This window comes from Piliocolobus tephrosceles, chromosome 3, assembly GCF_002776525.5.
Source record: "Piliocolobus tephrosceles isolate RC106 chromosome 3, ASM277652v3, whole genome shotgun sequence".
NCBI classification, from domain to species: Eukaryota; Metazoa; Chordata; class Mammalia; order Primates; family Cercopithecidae; genus Piliocolobus; species Piliocolobus tephrosceles.
In genome coordinates, this window is record NC_045436.1 from 135,221,585 (window position 1) to 135,241,933 (window position 20,349).

Sequence of the window (20,349 nt, forward strand, 5' to 3'; positions counted from 1 at the left end):
CAACTCAAAACTGTTGCACAAGTGCTTTTTCTAGGGATAACTATTGTCGTTAGTATATAGGAGAAGTGCTTCATACATATTCTCATTTTGTCATGCACAATATTAAAGAGACATTTAGGATTGAAAGTCAATAAGGTTAATAATTTTGACCACTTTGTTATGAGGTCTTTTTGTTGTTTATTTGTTTTGTTTATTTGTTTTGAGACAGAGTCTCACTCTGTCACCCAGGCTGGAGTGCAGTGGCGCCATCTCAGCTCACTGCAAGCTCCGCCTCCTGGGTTCATGCCATTCTCCTGCCTCAGCCTCCCGAGTAGCTGGGACTACAGGCACCTGCCACCATGCCAGGCTAATTTTTCGGTATTTTTAGTAGAGACGAGGTTTCACCTTGTCAGCCGGGATGGTCTCGATCTCCTGACATCATGATCTGCCCGCCTTGGCCTCCCAAAGTGCTGGGATTACAGATGTGAGCCACTGTGGCCAGCCAGGAGCTTTTTTCTTTTCTTTTTTTTTGAGTTGGAGTCTCACTCTGTCACCCAGGCTGGAGTGCAATGGTGTGATCTTCGGCTCACTACAACCCCTGCCTCCCGGATTCTAGCAATTCTCCTGCCTCAGCCTCGTGAGTAGTTGGGATTACAGGTGCCCACAACCATATCTGGCTAATTTTTGTATTTTTAGTAGAGACGGGGTTTCACCATATTGGCTAGGCTGGTCTCTTGGCCAGGCTGGTCTGGAACTCCTGATCTGCCCACCTCAGCCTCCCAAAGTGCAAGGATTACAGGCATGAGCCACTGTACCTGGCCATGTCAAGAGCTCTTAAGTGAAACTGGCTTTTACAAAATTCAGCTGTGAGTATATAGCCTAGTGGTAAAGAATTCAACGAGTATTAATTTGGAGCCACTGCCTTTATCTGTGTTGTTATCAGCAAATTTACCCACCATACTTTTGCACTATTAGTGTAAATGTCAATACAGTGAAAAAGGTAAAGAATGCGTTGCTATTATTACAAAAATAATTTTGACCTCATGGACCTCTTGACAGAATCTCTGGGATCTCAGGAGCCTGTGGACCAAACTTAGAAAACTGCTGTCCTCTTATATAATTATTCTGGATCTGATAAATATTGGATTATGAGCTTACATAGTTTTTAACTGACTAGTTCTAGGTAAAATTATTAAGTAATAAGCTTTAAATTCAGTGTGTCTCTGTGCCTTTCCTCTCTATCACAGCCCTGAAGACATGCACTGGATCCCTAGTGGTACGGATGGAATGGATACAGCTGAATTGCCTATTCATGCATGTTATTGCTTGTTCATTTAATCATTCAGCAAGTGTGTATTAAGCCCTGTCTCTTAGCCTATTTTGTGCTGCTATAATAATACCTGAGACTGGGTAATTTATAACAACTAGAAATTTATTGGCTCATTGTTCTGGAGGCTGCGAAGTCCAATATCAAGGTGCTGGTGTTTAGTGAGGCCTTTTTGCTGCATTCTCTCTTACAGAAAGGTGGAAAGGTCGAGAGAGCAAGAGAGGGCTGAAATTGCTGCTTTGTAACTGCACCAATCCCACCCATGAGAGTAGAGCCCTTATGGCCTAATTACCTCTTAAAGGTCCCACTTCTTAATACTGTAACAATAGCAATTAAATTTCAGCTTGAGTTTTGGAGGGGATAAACATTCAAACCACAGCATCCTACCGCCATGTACTAGATTCTCTGCCTGAGTTGTGTGCCCTGATGCAGAACTTCTTAGGCCCTACCTCACATCAACCACTTGTATTAATTTTCTATGCTGCTGTAGCAAATTACCACAAATTTAGTGGCTTAACAAAACACGGATTTGTTCTCTTACTGTTCAGCAGGTCTTACTGGATTAACATCAAGATACCATCATGGTTGCCTGTCTTTCTGGAGGCTCTAGGAGATCATTTGTTTCCTTGCTCTTTCCAGCTTCCACAGGCCCCCGGCATTCCATGGCTCATGACCTCCTTTTTCCATCTTCAAAGCCAGCAATGTTGAATCTCTCTGATTCTTCATCATTACATCTCTCTTTCAGCACAGCCAGGAAAAGTCCTCAACTTTTAAACACTCATATGATTAGATTGGCCCCACCCAGATAATGTAGGTAATCTTCCCATCTGAAGATCTGCAACCTTCATCACATCTGCAAAGTCCCTTTTGCTGTGTAAAGTACCACAGTCACAGATTCCAGGGACTAGGATATGGGCTCCTTTGGGCACTCTGTCAGGCTCCCACTGGCAACATCCTATGCGCCTGCACACACCATGACTTGGCTGAAGTTGGGAGGATGATATAGTTTGGATATTTGTCCCCTCCAAATCTCATGTTGAAATGTGATTCTCAGTGTTGGAGGTGGAGCCTGGTGGGAAATACCTGGATCATGAGGGCAGATCTCTCTTGATTGCTAGGTGCCCTCCTAGCAATAGTGAGTAAGTTCTTGCTCAGAGTTTATGTGAGATCTGGTTGTTTAAAAGAGTATGCTACCTGCTCCCCTGACCTCCATTCTCTTTCACCATGTGATATGCCAGCTCACGCTTTGCCTTCTACCATGATTGTAAAGCTTCCTGAGACCTTACCAGAAGCTGAGCAGATGCTTGTGCCGTGCTTGTACAGCCTGCAGAACTGTGAGCAAAATTAACCTCTTTTCTTTATAAATTACTCAGTCTCAGGTATTTCTTTATAGCAATGCAAACAAACTCACACAGAAAATTGGCACCAGGAATGGGGTATTGCTATAAAAATACTTGAGAATGTGGAAGTGGATTTGGAACTTGGGAATAAGCAGAGGCTGGAAGAGTTTGGAGAGCTCAGAAGAAAAGAGGAAGATGAGGGAAAGTTTGGAGCTTATTAGAGAGTGGTTCAATAGTTGTGACCAAAATGCTGATAGAAATATGGACAGTGATGGCCCAGGCTGATGAGGTCTCAATTGGAAATGAGAAAGTTATTGAGAATTGGAGTGATGGTCACTCATGTTATGCAAGATGACTTAGAGTTTCTGGTAGAAGAAATTTCTAAGCAGCAAAACATTCATGATGTGATATGACTGCTTCTAACAACCTATGAGCAGATATAGGAGCAAAAAAATTCCTTAAAATTGGAATTTATATTTAAAAGGGAAGCAAAGCATAAAAATTTGGAAAAGTCGCAATCTGGCCATGTAGTAGAGATGGAAGGAGCATTTTCAGGAGAGGAATACAAGCAGACTGTGGAGCAACAACTTACTAGAGAGATTTTACATGACTAAAAGGAATCCAAGTGCTAATATACAAAACAGTGAGAAAATGGCCTTGAAAGCATTTCTGAAATCTCCTTTGCAGCCCCTCCCATTACAGACCCAGAGGTGTAGGAGGAAATAATAGTTTCAGGGGCCAGATCTGAGGCCCTACTGCCCTATGCAGCCTCAGGACACTACTCCCAGGATCCTGACCACTCCAGCTCCAGCTGGATACTATTTTCTATTGCTGCTGTAGCAAATTACCACAAATTTAGTGGCTTAACACAACACGGATTTGTGTTAAGCCCCAGACACTATTCTAGTTGCTGCTCTGGAGAGCACAATCCATAAGCTTTGCCAGGTGTTACATGGTTTTAAGACTGTAGGCACTCAGAGTGCATGAGTGAAGCAGGCTTGGCAGCTTCCCCTTAGATTTCAGAAGATGTGTTGGAAAGCCTGGATGTCCAGGCAGAAACCTGTTGAAGAGGTGGAGCCCCTGAAGAGAGACTCAACTAAGGCAGTGTGGAGGGGAAATGTGAGTGTGGTGCCCCCACACAGATTCCACACCGAGACACTCTCGAGATGAGCTTTGTGGGAAGGAGGCCACCATCCTCCAGACCCCAGAATGGTAGAGCCATTGGCAGCTTGCATCCTGAGCTTGGAAAAGCTGCAGACACTTAGCTGTGACCCATGAGAGCAACCTTGGTGGTTGCACCCTTCAAAGCCACAAGGGCAGGGCTGTCCAAAGCCTTGGGAGCCTACTTGTCACACTAGTGTGCCCAGGATGTGAGACATAGAGTCAAAGATTTTTTTTGGGGGGGGGGGCATTAGGTTTAATGTCTGCCCTGCTGGGTTTTAGAGTTGTGTAGGGTCTGTTGCCCCTTTCTTTTGGCTGATTCTTTCCTTTTGGAATGGGAACGTCTACCTAATTTCTATACCATCATTGTATCTTAGAAGTAAATAGCTTTTTTTGATTTTTCAGGCTTGTAAGTGAAAGGAACTTACTCTGAGTCTATGATGAGACTTTGGAATTTTGAGTTGATTCTGGAATGAGTCAAGACCTTAGGGGACTATTGGGAGGGGATGACTGTATTTTTTATTGTGAGGACATGAGATTTGAGGAAGCCATGGATGGAATGATATTTGGATATTTGCCCTCTCCAAATCTCATGTTGAAACCCTTGTACCTGGGGGGCGGAGAAAGATGGCCGAATAGGAACAGCTCCAGTCTCCAGCTCCCAGCGTGAGCGACACAGAAGACAGTTGATTTCTGCATTTTCAACTGAGGTACTGGGTACATCTCACTAGGGAGTGCCGGACAATCAGTGCTGGTCAGCAGCTGCAGCCCGACCAGCGAGAGCTGAAGCAGGACAAGGCATCACCTCACCTGGGAAGTGCAAGGGGGAAGGGAATCCCTTTTCCTAGCCAGGGGAACTGAGACACACAACACCTGGAAAATCAGGTAACTCCCACCCCAATACTGCGCTTTACCAAGGGTCTTAGCAAACGGGCACACCAGGAGATTTTATCCTACCTGGCCGGGGGGGTCCCACACCCATGGAGCCTCCCTCATTGCTAGCACAGCAGTCTGTGATCTAACTGCAAGGCAGCAGCGAGGCTGGGGGAGGGGCGCCCACCATTGCTGTGGCTTAAGTAGGTAAACAAAGCTGCTGGGAAGCTCGAACTGGGTGGAGCTCATAGCAGCTCAAAGAGGCCTGCCTGGCGCTATAGACTCCACCTCTGGGGACAGGGCACAGCTAAACAACAACAACAAAAACAACAACAACAACAAAAAGCAGCAGAAACCTCTGCCGACGCAAACCACTCTGTCTGACAGCTTTGAAGAGAGCAGTGGATCTCCCAACATGGAGGTTGAGATCTGAGAACAGACAGACTGCATGCTCAAGTGGGTCCCTGATCCCTGAGTAGTCTAACTGGGAGACATCCCCCACTAGGGGCAGACTGACACCCCACACCTCACACGGTGGAGTGAACCCCTGAGAGGAAGCTTCCAAAGCAAGAATCAGACAGGTACACTCGCTGTTCAGCAATATTCTATCTTCTGCAGCCTCTGCTGCTGACACCCAGGGAAACAGGGTCTGGAGTGGACCTCAAGCAATCTCCAACAGACCTACAGCTGAGGGTCCTGACTGTTAGAAGGAAAACTAACAAACAGGAAGGACACCCACACCAAAACCCCATCAGTATGTCACCATCGTCAAAGACCAGAGGCAGATAAAACCATAAAAATAGGGAAAAAACAGGGCAGAAAAGCTGGAAATTCAAAAAATAAGAGTGCATCTCCCCCTCCAAAGGAACACAGCTCATCGCCAGCAACGGATCAAAGCTGGACAGAGAATGACTTTGACGAGATGAGAGAAGAAGGCTTCAGTCCATCAAACTTCTCAGAGCTAAAAGAGGAATTATGTACCCAGCGCAAAGAAACTAAAAATGTTGAAAAAAGAGTGGAAGAATTGATAACTGGAATAATTAATGCAGAGAAGGCCATAAACGAAATGACAGAGATGAAAACCATGACACGAGAAATACGTGACAAACGCACAAGCTTCAGTAACCGACTCGATCAACTGGAAGAAAGAGTATCAGCGATGGAGGATCAAATGAATGAAATGAAGCGAGAAGAGAAACCAAAAGAAAAAAGAAGAAAAAGAAATGAACAAAGCCTGCAAGAAGTATGAGATTATGTAAAAAGACCAAATCTACGTCTGATTGGGGTGCCTGAAAGTGAGGGGGAAAATGGAACCAAGTTGGAAAACACTCTTCAGGATATCATCCAGGAGAACTTCCCCAACCTAGTAGGGCAGGCCAACATTCAAATTCAGGAAGTACAGAGAACGCCACAAAGATACTCCTCGAGAAGGGCAACTCCAAGACACATAATTGCCAGATTCACCAAAGTTGAAATGAAGGAAAAAATGTTAAGGGCAGCCAGAGAGAAAGGTCGGGTTACCCACAAAGGGAAGCCCATCAGACTGACAGCAGATCTCTCAGCAGAAACTCTCCAAGCCAGAAGAAAGTGGGGGCCAATATTCAACTTTCTTAAAGAAAAGAATATTCAACCCAGAATTTCATATCCAGCCAAACTAAGTTTCATCAGTGAAGGAGAAATAAAATCCTTTACAGATAAGCAAATGCTTAGAGATTTTGTCACCGCCAGGCCTGCCTTACAAGAGACCCTGAAGGAAGCACTAAACATGGAAAGGAACAACCGATACCAGCCCTTGCAAAAACATGCCAAAATGTAAAGACCATCGAGGCTAGGAAGAAACTACATCATCTAACGAGCAAAATAACCAGTTAATATCATAATGGCAGGATCAAGTTCACACATAACAATATTGACCTTAAATGGAAATGGACTAAATGGTCCATTAAAAGACACAGACTGGCAAACTGGATAAAGAGTCAAGACCCATCAGTCTGCTGTCTTCAGGAGACCCATCTCACATGCAGAGACATATATAGGCTCAAAATAAAGGGATGGAGGAAGATCTACCAAGCAAATGGAGAACAAAAAAAAGCAGAGGTTGCAATCCTAGTCTCTGATAAAACAGACTTTAAACCATCAAAGATCAAAAGAGACAAAGAAGGCCATTACATAATGGTAAAGGGATCAATTCAACAGGAAGAGCTAACTATCCTAAATATATATGCACCCAATACAGGAGCACCCAGATTCATAAAGCAAGTCCTTACAGACTTAAGTCCTTACAGAGCCCGCATTGCCAAGACAATCCTAAGCCAAAAGAACAAAGCTGGAGGCATCATGCTACCTGACTTCAAACTATACTACAAGGCTACAGTAACCAAAACAGCCATGGTACTGGTACCAAAACAGAGATATAGACCAATGGAACAGAACAGAGCCCTCAGAAATAATACCATACATCTACAGCCATCTGATCTTTGACGAACCCGAGAAAAACAAGAAATGGGGAAAGGATTCCCTATTGAATAAATGGTTCTGGGAAAATTGACTCGCCGTAAATAGAAAGCTGAAACTGGATCCTTTCCTTATTCCTTATACGAAAATTAATTCAAGATGGATTAGAGACTTAAATGTTAGACCTAATACCATAAAAACCCTAGAAGAAAACCTAGGTAATACCATTCAGGACATAGGCATGGGCAAGGACTTCATGTCTAAAACACCAAAAGCAATGGCAACAAAAGCCAAAATTGACAAATGGGATCTAATTAAACTAAAGAGTTTCTGCACAGCAAAACAAACTACCATCAGAGTGAACAGGCAACCGACAGCGTGGGAGAAAATTTTTGCAATCTACTCATCAGACAAAGGGCTAATATCCAGAACCTACAAAGAACTCAAACAAATTTACAAGAAAAAAACAAACAACCCCATCAAAAAGTGGGCAAAGGATATGAACAGACATTTCTCAAAAGAAGACATTCGTACAGCCAACAGACACATGAAAAAATGCTCATCATCACTGGCCATCAGAGAAATGCAAATCAAAACCACAATGAGATACCATCTCACACCAGTTAGAATGGCAATCATTAAAAAGTCAGGAAGCAACAGGTGCTGGAGAGGGTATGGAGAAATAGGAACACTTTTACATTGTTGGCGGGACTGTACACTAATTCAACCATTATGGAAAAGAGTATGGCGATTCCTCAAGGATCTAGAACTAGAAGTACCATATGACCCAGCCATCCCATTACTGGGTATGTATCCAAAGGATTATAAATCATGCTGCTATAAAGACACATGCACATGTATGTTTATTGCAGCACTATTCACAATAGCAAAGACTTGGAATCAACCCAAATGTCCATCAGTGACAGACTGGATTAAGAAAATGTGGCACATATACACCATGGAATACTATTCAGCCATAAAAAAGGATGAGTTCGCGTCCTTTGTAGGGACACAGATGCAGCTGGAAACCATCATTCTCAGCAAACTACCACAAGAACAGAAAACCAAACACCGCATGTTCTCACTCATAGGTGGGAACTGAACAATGAGATCACTTGGACTCAGGAAGGGGAACATCACACACCAGGGCCTATCATGGGGAGGGGGGAGGGGGGAGGGATTGCATTGGGAGTTATACCTGATGTAAATGACGAGTTGATGGGTGCTGACGAGTTGATGGGTGCAGCACACCAACATGGCACAAGTATACATATGTAACAAACCTGCACATTATGCACATGTACCCTAGAACTTAAAGTATAATAATAATAAAATAATAATTAAAAAAAAAGAAACCCTTGTACCTAAGAATGAAGTTTCTGCTTCATCAGAAATTCTTGTGTTCAGCTTTAATGATGTCACAAAACAGGTTTTAATAGTGTTTATGCCAATATTCACTCCTTGTAGCAATGTATGAGAGGTTTAGTGGCTCCACATCCTTGCCTACATTTGATATTGGAAGGTTCTTTTTTAATTCTTTTTTTCACTTAGCCATTCCCGTTAGTATGATATGGATTTACTGTGAATTTAGCTCACATTTTCCTGTTGATTAATGTTGCTGAGTACATGTATATGTGCCTAATGGTATTTGGATATCCTCTTTCATGAAGTCTCAAGCTTTGGTATACTTTGTACTGAATTTTTGAAGTTTTTTGTGTATGTTGGAGACTGGATTTACCTTTTGCTGCCTTATTAGTTACATCTGATGAACAGAAATTTTAGTAAAGTCTGGTTTGTCAAAAATAATAATAACAAAAAACTGAAATTTGATCCCCAGTGTTGGAGGTGGGGCCTGGTGGGAGATGTTTGGGTTACGGGGGTAGATCCATTATGAATAGCTTGGTGCCCTCTTCATGGTAACACGTGAGTTCTTGCTTTGAGTTCATAAAAGATCTGGTTGTTTAAAAGAATGTGGCACCTTCCCACTTCTCTCTTGCTCTCTCTCACCATGTGATGTGCTGAGCACCCCCTTTGCCTTCCTTTGTGATTGAAGATTCCTGGGGCCTTACTGGAAGCCAAGCAGATGCTAACACCATGCTTGTACAACCTGCAGAACTGTGAGCCAAATTAATCTCTTTTCCTCATAAAGTACCAAGCCTCAGGTATTCCTTCATAGCAACAGAAATGAACTAACACAATGAGTTGCAGAGATGGGTTCTCCAGCAGAACCTTAGCATGATTTGGAGTTTTACTGAGTATCTTCAGGCTGTGCACCACAGAAGAGCAGGTGTACAGCCAGCCTGGCCTGCTCTGCAACCACATGGAATAAAGCCTGTTTGCTCCTCATGCCTGCCAAGGTAGCCAGTACAGAGACAAACTCTGACTTTGCAGTGGCATTTTAATTGAACCAAAAAAATCAGCTTTTTTAAAGAAAACACATATTTTACATAGGGCCTTTTGCACATAGTGACTGAGGACTCATTCAAGAATAACAGGAGCCCCAGACTTCAGATAAACAGAAGGTTTTTTCACTCTAGACACAGCTTCAGTCTTCTACCTCCTACTAGTAAGCCCATTTATATCAAAACAAATGAGAAACTTAATCTCAGTACTTTGTAAGGAAACCTTTTTTCTTTCGGTCTTGGATTTGGTTTGCTGTGCATGTCCTTTTTAAATGGCAGTGTTTAATAATGTTTATATTGCCTTTGACCTTTCACTGACTGTTGCAGTTAAGTTCCAAGATGTGATTTCAAACCCAGTATTTGCAGGCTTCCCCTCCCTCCTTTGAGACTACAAATTTCCTCTTCTTAGAAGGTCTAATTCTCTTTCCAACCATCTTAATCAGTTCTAAGAAAGGAGCCTGTGGATTAGTAGGTGAGAGTCGTGGTAGTAATAATTTATATTTACTGGAGGCTGTGTGCCAGGCACTGTGTTGTGTAATTCATTTCTAATGTTACATCTTCAGAACAACCTAATGAAGCAAAAGCTATGATTATATATGCCTAAATCAGGTAAAGTACTTTCCCCAAATTGGCCCTCAGAAAATAGGGCATCACTTTATATTTGAGTCTTTACGAGGACTACCCTATTGTGGGGATTATGTCATTTGAAACCGCAAAGTAGTTTAACCAATTGTCCCAATGTTATGCACATGAATGGCTGTGATATAGGATTGCCTAATATTCAGGCATTTATAGTGTTGTTTCCATTTTACAAATGAGGAAATTGAGACTTGGAGAAGGTAAATAATTTGCCCAAGGTCATACAGCTAGTAAGTGGTACAGCCTGGATTGAAACCCAAGCATATTATCTTATTCCCACATCCTTATTATTAATCCTCTTGAGATTCTGTCTTCTGCCTTTAAAACATTTTCAATCTATGGAGTCACTGATTTTTTTCTTCCTTATTATAGAAGTTCCATTCTAAGAATAGAGAAGAGCAGAAAATGTATAAACATTCAGTTTAGAACCAGGCTTTTATGGATAGCACTAAGAGGGTCTAGTCTAGCTTACCTTCCAAGCCAGAGCGGCAGAGGGTTCTCATTGCTTCATCTTCGGCAGATGACCACCCTGCCTCTCTTTGCCATTGATGGAGACTTTACGGCTTCTTGGGTCAGTCCCTTATCTTGGCTGATGGCTCTGATTGTGAGGAGTTCTTCCTGACCACGGAGTCTTTATTTCTCATCCCTGCCTTCCTTCCCCTTCCTTTCTTCTTTTCCCCTTCCTTCTCCCTCCTTTACCTTCCCTAAGCATTTTATTTGAGAATAGCTTAGATTTACAGAAAAGTTCCCAAGATAGTACAGAGAGTTTCTATATATTCTTCACCGTATTGTTAGAATCTTGTATTACTGTGGTGCATTTGTCAAATATAATAAACTAGCATGGGTACATTAACTATAAACTCCAGACTTCATTCAGATTTCATTAATTTTCCCCTAAAGTCCTTTTTCTATTCCAAGAGCCCATCCAGGATACTACAATTGCATTTAGTCTTGCTCTGTTGCACAGGCCAGAGTGCATTGCCACAATCATAGCTCACTGCAGCCCCAAACTTCTGGGTTCTAACGATCCTTCTGCCTCAGCCTCTTGAGTAGCTGGGACTGCAGGCACATGCCACCATACTCAGCTAGTTTTTTATTTTATGTAGAGACTGGAGTCTTGCTATGTTGCCCAGGCTGTTCTCAAACTCCTGGCCTCAAGTGATCCTCCCCTATTGGCATCCCAAAGTACTGGAATTATAGGCATGAGCCCACCACACCTGGTCTTTTTTGAGCATTTATGTTTTGCTAAGTAGCCAGCAGTAAGAGTATGAATTCCTGCCTTCACAGCAATGGTAGAGTTTTTAAAAAAGGAAAAGGGGAAGAAAGTGAAAATGGAGACCTGGGCATAACATGACTTATTGCCCAGCCATCCTCTGGTCAGATCATGTCAGTTTAGAAAGGAGAGATCCTGAGAAGCTAAGGAGTTAGAGGAACAATCAGTGTTGGAATCTAGCTTCTTTGAACTAGAATCTCTTTATTCCACCATCTCTGATGGTTCTTTAAGACTGGTCAATATTCCTGCCTTTGTATTCAGATCAGTTATAGGCTTCTTGGGATGCATGAAACAGATTTAGAATGTAATTTTAGAAATTGGTATGTACAACAGAATACTGATAGGGTATCATTAATGAGAGATTTTATTCTCTCGCACATATCATAGACCAATGACTTGAAAATTAAGCTCTGAAGGCCAGATGTTAGTGAATGAATCTTTACAAATGATCATGATGATTATTCTGTTTTAGAACTATATAAACTTTTTGTAACTGTATTTTAAAAAATCATGTTGCTGGCCGGGCGCGGTGGCTCAAGCCTGTAATCCCAGCACTTTGGGAGGCCGAGACGGGCGGATCACGAGGTCAGGAGATCGAGACTATCCTGGCTAACACGGTGAAACCCCGTCTCTACTAAAAAATACAAAAAATTAGCCGGGTGAGGTGGCGGGCACCTGTAGTCCCAGCTACTCGGGAGGCTGAGGCAGGAGAATGGCGTAAACCTGGGAGGCGGAGCTTGCAGTGAGCTGAGATCTAGCCACTGCACTCCAGCCTGGGTGACAGAGCGAGACTCCGTCTCCAAAAAAAAAAAAAATAAATAAATAAAATCATGTTGCTCTGAGGGGGGACCCAGAGGGCTCCTGTAGAATAGATGCTTTATGTATACACCTGCTTTCTAGAAATGGGACATAAAGCAATGAAAGAATCTGTTTATTGTCATCCAAGGAGTTAGTGATAGAGTAAACAGCAAAAATGAAAGCTGCAACCTTCATGACCTTCTTTTGACAGGCCAACCACAAGACTCTTTTAAATTACTTTTGGCAGCTTATAAAGCAAAGAAACACTTGAGGGTTCCTCTAGAGCAAGTTTGCCCAACCCACGATCCATGGGCTGCATGTGGCCCAGAATGGCTTTGAATGCAGCAGCCCAAAAGGAATTCATAAACTTTCTTAAAACATTATGAGATTGTTTTGCAATTTTTAAAAAACTCATCAGTTATCGTTAGTGGTAGTATATTTTATGTGTGGCTCAAGACAGTTCTTCTTCTTCCAGTGTGGCCTAGGGAAGCCAAAAGGTTGGACACCCCTGCTCTAGAGAGTCCTGAAGCTATAGGGCAGCCGTCCTTTGGAAGCATGTGTGTGTTCACACTTGGTAAATTGTGTCTTGTCACCATGTGACAGTAAAATCTCTGTTCTGTTCTTTTCCATTTTTACCTCATCCATTCCAAGGACTGAACATTTTATTTTTCTATGGTACATTGTGAATATCCAAGATTTTTAGTGGAAATAAATGGTAACAGCTGTTTTTTGTGTATAAAATATAATCATGAACCTTAACCTTGAGATGATCTATCCAAATTTTTCCAGGTGTGGAAATGGCTTGACTAGAAAAGCTCATTTTGGGTAATCATTTCAGCACAGAACAACATTGAGCTATTTGCTGTTAACTTTCTCTTCAAAAAGAGGAAGAGTTTCTACTGGTATTTCTTTATTCTAATATTTCCTTTTAACATGACTTTTTCTACGTAAACTGTATCCACGATAAAGCTTTTCTTCTTTGAGCATTAAAAAGAACTTTTTTTAGAGACAGGGTCTTCCTCTGTTGCGCAGGCTAGAGTGCACTGACACAATCATAGCTCACTGCAGCCCCAAACTGTGTGTGCATATTCATACACACAGACGCACATCCTAAGATGTGTTTCCTTTCCTGCTTTATTTTTCTTTATAGCACTTACCACTCTAATATACTACAGTAGTCCCTGCTTGCTTATCTGCATGGGATATGTTCCAAGACCCAAGACTCTCAGTAGATTCCTGAAACTATGCATAGTCCCGAATCCTGTATATACTGTGTTTTTTTCTATATATACCTGTGATAAAGTTTAATTTGTAAATTAGGCACAGTAAGAGATTAACAATAACTAATAAAAATTAGAACAGTTCTAATAATATACAATACTAAAAGTTATAGGAATGGGGTCTCTCTCTCTCTCTCTCTCAAAACATCTTATTGTATGTAATATTTTTGGACCATAGGTAAGTGAAACCATGGAAAGCAAAACCATAGATAAGGGTGGGCTGCCATTTATGCTTTACTTCTTTTGCTTTTGAATTGTTTTCTCTAACTACAGTGTAAACTCTATGAAAGCAGGGAATTTGTTTTGTGCACTGCTGTATTCCTAGACTAGTGCCTACAACATAGTAGGTGCTCAGTGAATGGTTAATGTAAGTTGCAAGTTGTGTTAATTTGGCCCCTGATTTGAATGTAAATACAAAGTGTAGAGTTTTATCTTATAGGATTATTTTATATTTTAAGAGGAATTAAATCATATTATTTAAGATGAAGATTTCTGTATTCACCAAAGTCTCAGAATTTATGATAGAAATATGTACAGTTTCTGTACATATTACAGTTTCTCCAGTAATACAGTGCTATTATCACATTCAAAGAATTTTGAAATCCTCTGCTAAATATCGCTCAAGAAGTTGGGGAAGAGCTAAAGGCATTTTTTAAAATTTAATGCGAGTTATCTACTGACTCACTCAAAGAAATTTTGAACCCTAAGTGACATTACCCTGTTTGATTCCATATTTTATTCATCAGATTTAGCAAAAAGTGACTTTTTGTTGTTTTAAAAAGTATTCTGGCTAATATTTGCTGATGTAGAGACTATTATAAAGAATATGCTGGAAAATCCGAGATGATTCCTTTGAAGCAGTGTCAGCATTCATTTGGATATATAGATGTTGCCATGTTTTTTTTTTTTGTTAAGTAATATTGTCTTACAAGTATACCACATCTCTTTAAAAAAATTTCAAGTATCTGAAGTACTTACATTTTTTTCTTTAAAATTAATGGACTCCTATTTGTTTAAGCAATATTAAGATGATATAATGGAACCTACAACTTGACAAGGCATTTTATAAATTAGGACTTTCAAAACAAAAACTCTAATGCCAAACTTCTTGTAGTTTTCTCTTCAGGACAAGAAACACACAAATAAAAAGCAATGCAGCCAGTAAATATCACATACAGACTTGTTTGAAAGCTATCATTAGACTAATGTAGTCCATAAATTATAATCTTTGTACAAGATTGACATATTTTCATGTCATTTTTTATTTTAGAGTATTGGGGAGTCAGCAATGTCCGTTGTGTTAAATCAGCTGTTGCCCATGATTAAGCCTGTAACCCAGAGAACCAATGAGGACTACAGCCCTGAGGAACTGCTGATCCTTCTCATATATATTTATTCTGTCACTGGAGAGCTCACAGTAGACAAAGACCTGGGTGAAGCAGAAGAAAAAGTCAAGAAAGCATTGGCTGAGGTCTTCTGTGAGGAATCTGAATTGTCACCTTTGCTGCAAAAAATTACAGGTGAGTGTGTAACAAAGATATGGGACATAAACATCACTAATACACAAAACAGGTTTCAAAATAAATACTGTTTTGGGAAGAGGAGGTAACTATCTTCACTGGAGTTGTTTGGAATTTCATGAGGCCTAATGAATGCTAGCCAGCCTATAGCAACGGTCCCCAACATTTTTGGCACCAAGGGCAGCCATCAGGGGACAGGGATGGAGGTGCGTGGTTTCACGATGAAACTATTCCACCTCACATCATCGGGCATTAGTTGGAGTCTCATAAGGAGCATGCAACCTAGATCCCTCACATGTGCAGTTCACAGTAGGGTTCATACTCCTATGAGAATCGAATGCTGCTACTGATCTGACAGAAGGCAGAGCTCAGACAGTAATACTGGCTTGCCCACTGCACACCTCCTGCTGTGCCCGATTCCTAACAGGCCATGGACGGGTACCTGTCTGCAGCCCGGGGTTGGGGACCCCTGGCCTATAGGGTTAGAGGTTTCCACTGCAGTATTTTTCCGCAATGGCATGGTAGTGACATGACCTCCCTTCTAATTGCTTTTCAGAATTAATATTCCTTAGAGCCAAGACCTTGTTAAAATAGCACAATACAGAGCGTATAATCTGTAAGGAAAAAATAAAATGTAGTACATCCTATTCAAAGAGTTTTTATTGATATATTCTCTGTGAGATTGTCATTTCAAACTTTAAAAACTGTTTATTTGAGATGTTACACAATATTATAGGATTGGAAATGGCCATTTTCAGTAGTGTTTTTTATATATATGTATTTTATATATATATATTCCAATTTCCAATTTATATATACCTGTGTATATATATGCATATAAGTCCAGTATATATATATGTGTGTGTATATATAATATATGTAAGTCCATGTATATACAGGCGTGTGTATATATAGCATATATACTTATATACACACACATATATATATACACACATATATTACGTGTGTGTGTGTGTGTGTGTGTGTGTGTTTAAAATTAAATAGAGATGGGGTCTCACTATGTTGCCCAGGCTTGTCTCAAACTCCTGGGCTCAAGCGATCCTCTCTCCTTGGCCTCTCAAAGTGCTGAGATTACGACTGTGAACCACCATGCCCAGCCTTATATTTTAATTTTTCTTATTTTATTTTGAATTTGAATTAATTAGTATTATCTAGAATAATACCTAAACATCCCAGTAAAGTAGGTTCTGCTAATTTTAGGGAAATATGATTAAACATCATAAAATCTAACTACCTTCACTTCCAATAATAACTACAATATAACTCATGAAGGCATTCGTGTTATTTTGTATCAAATTCAATATTATTATTTATATTTTGTGTGAAGCTAATTTCCATGAGTATGGATTGAGCCTGTGTCTATCTGAAAGTAAGAAGTTATTAAAAGTTCTATATGAAATGTGAGTACTTTAAAAATGTACCAAATTTCCATTCATTTGCTGGTATGTGTGTGTGTGCATGTGTGGGTGTGTTTAGGTGTATGAAGACTTCTTCATTCAGGAAGTTGCAGTGGAGGCAGCTTGTATATCCTCCATCTTTTCATCTTGTCCTCTGTTGGGCCTCTCTGGGAGGAGTGTCCAGACTTCTCGGGAGCAGGATGTGCAGCTGTAAGCATTAGTCTCCCGTGCATGTGAACTTTGCTTTGTGCCCACTGCTGACCTTTCTTATGATTGGTTATAGAAAATGAAACCCTGTCAAGATGGAAATTGAATGAAGTTTCCACAGAAACGAAATGTTTTCTTGCTTAGCATAAAACCTGTTTGCCAACTTAAAATCCATTTAAGAAAAACTTAATGCCGTTTCATTAAGTATAACACTATATGTGATTGCATGTGTTTGGCCATAAATAAATTTCAACTTAGAAAGTTTTAATATGATTTATACAGTGCTTGGAAGCATGCTGGGATTCAAAGTAAATTTGAATACTAGGAGAATTTAATTAAAATTATTCCTAAGAAGCATAATTTCGGAAACAGGTTAACGAGATGACATGTTTTAACCAAGGTTATTTGGATTGCTTTTTCTAACATTTATGTGTTGCTATGGTACTTTTGGAACTGAAATCATGCTGTAAGAGTATTCATTTGATATTCACTCAAGGTGTTCATTGGCCCAGCACTTCATTTTTTAAGTAGTTTCTTTATTTATGGTTGCTTAGGATATGCATGTTCTTGCTTTTAAAATACTTCTGTGCATTCATGCTAATATTAGGAAAATTTGTAAACTCAGATTAAAGATTAAAAAATAAGAGTTTGTGGAAATTTTAGCATATTTTTAAATTTTAGAGACATAATACTAAGTACACATCGCTGCTTAGATTAACTTTGGATATACACTTTAAACAGGGTAAAGAAGATGTTACTTAAATATGACATATTCAAACTTACCACTGGAACACACACACACATTTTTTCAGCCTTTGTGAAGACCAATAGGACTTTATTTCTTGGCCAGTATAGACATATCTCTTGCTAAGTATGTCAAGAAATCAAAAATGTACTAAAAAGAAGGGTTTATGTTTTCAGTTAGCTGCTGAAATGATTATTGATTTACGTCTCAGGATAAAAACTAATAGCATAGTGTTGGGGCAGTGGTGACTCTGACTCGGTCTTGTAGAATAGGAAAGGATATTCCAGTACATATTGAAAGAACTGAATTGCCTTCCAAATGTGCTTTGTGTGTGGTGGAACTAGGTTAACCTGGCTTTTACAGTGAACTTGCCTACAGTTTGCTGTTGGCAAGTTGGCATAAGGTTTGCACTCATGTTATTCTGATGTATAGTTTTGGTTTTCTTGTTACTGAGTGTCTAAATTTATTTTTTGCCTCATGCACATTTTGTGGTTGATGAAAATTTGGTTAAAATGAATTATTGAAAATAAGGAATCGATTAACAATCGAATGACAGTTCTACTTTTTATACAGTGCTTTAGTTTTACAGATTTGGATAATCCTAAAAGACACATTTCTGAACACCAGTTCGAAGTGTTGATATCTGAAAGATCAAAATCCCTAAAGCCTAAGTTCCCAACATCTAAAATCCTGAAAATCACAAACGCAGGATAGTTGAATCGTGTTTGGTGGAACTATTATCTTGTTATTGTCTTTATTTGGAAATTAAGTATGGTTTAAGAAGATGTACATGGTTGCCAAGTTGACACGGGTTGGACTTATGGACTTAATTTTACTTGTCAACTTGACTGTATTAAAGAATACCTAGACATCTGGTAAGACATTATTTTGGGTGTGTCTGTGAAGGTGTTTGCAGAGGAAATTAGTGTGTGAGCCTGAGTGGATTAGGTGAAGAGCTGCCCCTCAGTGTTGGTGGGCACCATCCAAACAGCTGGGGCCGGGATAGAACTATAATAATACAGAAAGCAAATTGGTCTCTCTCTGAGAGCTAGGACGTATTTTTCTTTTGCTGCCTTAGACATCAGAACTCCAGGCTTGCTGGACTTCAGACTGCAGAACTTATATCATTGATCCCCAGAATCCTGAGGCTTCTTCAGCCTGAGCCATGTTACCAACATCCAGTATAAATTGGAGATATAAAATGTGTAGAGACTTTCAAAGAGTTCTAACTCATTTAATGTTTGGTTTTTTTTTTCACATTTGACTCCACAGAACTACATTATCACAACATTGACTTTGTGTGTAAGCATTGTGCATGTATATAAAAACATCGAAACTTCTTCAATAAATGAAGAGGTGTCCTTTTCATACATCTGCACTTGTGAAAGACAAATTTTCTCGAAATCTTGGCTCTTGTGGGTGGTGACTTGTTTTTTTTTTTTTTTTTTTTTTTTTTTGCCCCTGTCTGAGCCATCATGGTTTTTGATCAATCTTGTCAAAAGACATAGGTTGTTCATCATGGTAATTCAGATGATTGCAGTTATATAAAGCTGGGTGCGTGCAATTGCCAGTTAGAGAGATATATATTTATACATTTCCCTTTTTGACCCCATTTCTCTATAAATATAGTTCCTCTCATCTTAACTGTTATACCCCTCTGACTGTTATTATTATACCTGAGTGTTTATGCTTGCAAAAATAGATATTATTGTTGGCTGTTTTATTGTGTAAAGTGGCTTTTGGAGTGTTCTGTCATGTTGTTTATCAAATAAATCACCTTTTAAAAATGTAAATATCTTTAAAGATAAAAACTTTTTTTTCCGGAATTATACTTCAGGATTGCAATGTTTAGGATTTTAGCTTTAGAGGTTCTGATCTTTTAGGATTTCAACATTAAGTATTAGGGAGCTCAGGATTGCATCTTTTGGGTGTATGATTATCTACCCTGCATTACCACCTTACCTGTTCATAGGATCAAGAAAGTAACCATTTTTGTATACTAAAAATTTAAGTGTGCTAACGTCACCCAACTGATAAACAGTAGAGCCTGGAATTGAGCCCAGGTATTCTGGATCTGTAGCCCATGTCTTTAAACATGATATTCTAAACCTGCCACAAGCTCACCTCTGGTTACCATTTCATGTATTATATTCTGTAACTCATGTTTGCTTACATATATCATTTTATACCATGCACGCTCAACCATCCCATTATGTTCTTGTTTTCTGAACAGAGAATTAATATTCTGGTTAATACGTTAGATATTGCCTATACCTTTTAATCTGTCTGTATTAGCTACTTATAGATCTTGCCATACCTCCCTATTTTTATGAATGTATCCTCTTTGTTTCTGCGTTGTTATAAAGAAATTAAAGTACTACTTCTAGCCTTTGAAATCTGTTGGTTGCCCAGCTTTCTAAAACAAGGCTAAGAAACTTAAATTTTGTTTATTTCAATAATATCTCTTGACAGTGATTGCCCTGTGGATTAAAATTTATGTTTTCTTTTATCTGTTAAATATGTAGTTTACTTTTGACAGTTTCTTTCGTTTCTCTATATTCTTCCCTTGTATGGAAAGGCAATAAAAATATCTGACAAAACTAAGCAAAACAAAACAAAAATTTAAGCATACTCAATGGTAGCATACTATTTTACTTTTATTCTGTTCACTTTTTAATAGATACTTTTGGGGAGGTTTCTAGAGTGATGGGCAAAAATTCACTTTTCTACTCACACAAAATAACAAGGGTTGGCTTTCTGCTTTTCGAGGGTAGGAAACTGTAAAAAGAAAATTGGTACAGCCAAGTATGTTGATTCGTGTTATGCTTTCTCAGTCCTGCTAAGTTCAAGGAGAGTATCAGTTTCCACATACGTTAGTGTTTGCATGGCAGTCACAAGAGAAAACAAAGAAAACTGTTTGAATTTTCTTCACA

At 39.7% G+C, this 20,349-nt stretch overlaps 1 protein-coding gene across 2 annotated transcripts in view; it reads left to right on the forward strand.

Moving 5' to 3' along the window:
• Positions 1-20,349, forward strand: part of SCFD2 (sec1 family domain containing 2) — a 479,293-nt gene that overhangs the window by 192,693 nt on the left and 266,251 nt on the right. For both annotated transcript variants that reach the window (XM_023183117.1, XM_023183119.1), the window contains exon 5: positions 14,797-15,046. In XM_023183117.1, coding sequence (XP_023038885.1) covers positions 14,797-15,046 — 250 coding nt within the window. The remainder of the gene's footprint in view (positions 1-14,796; positions 15,047-20,349) is intronic.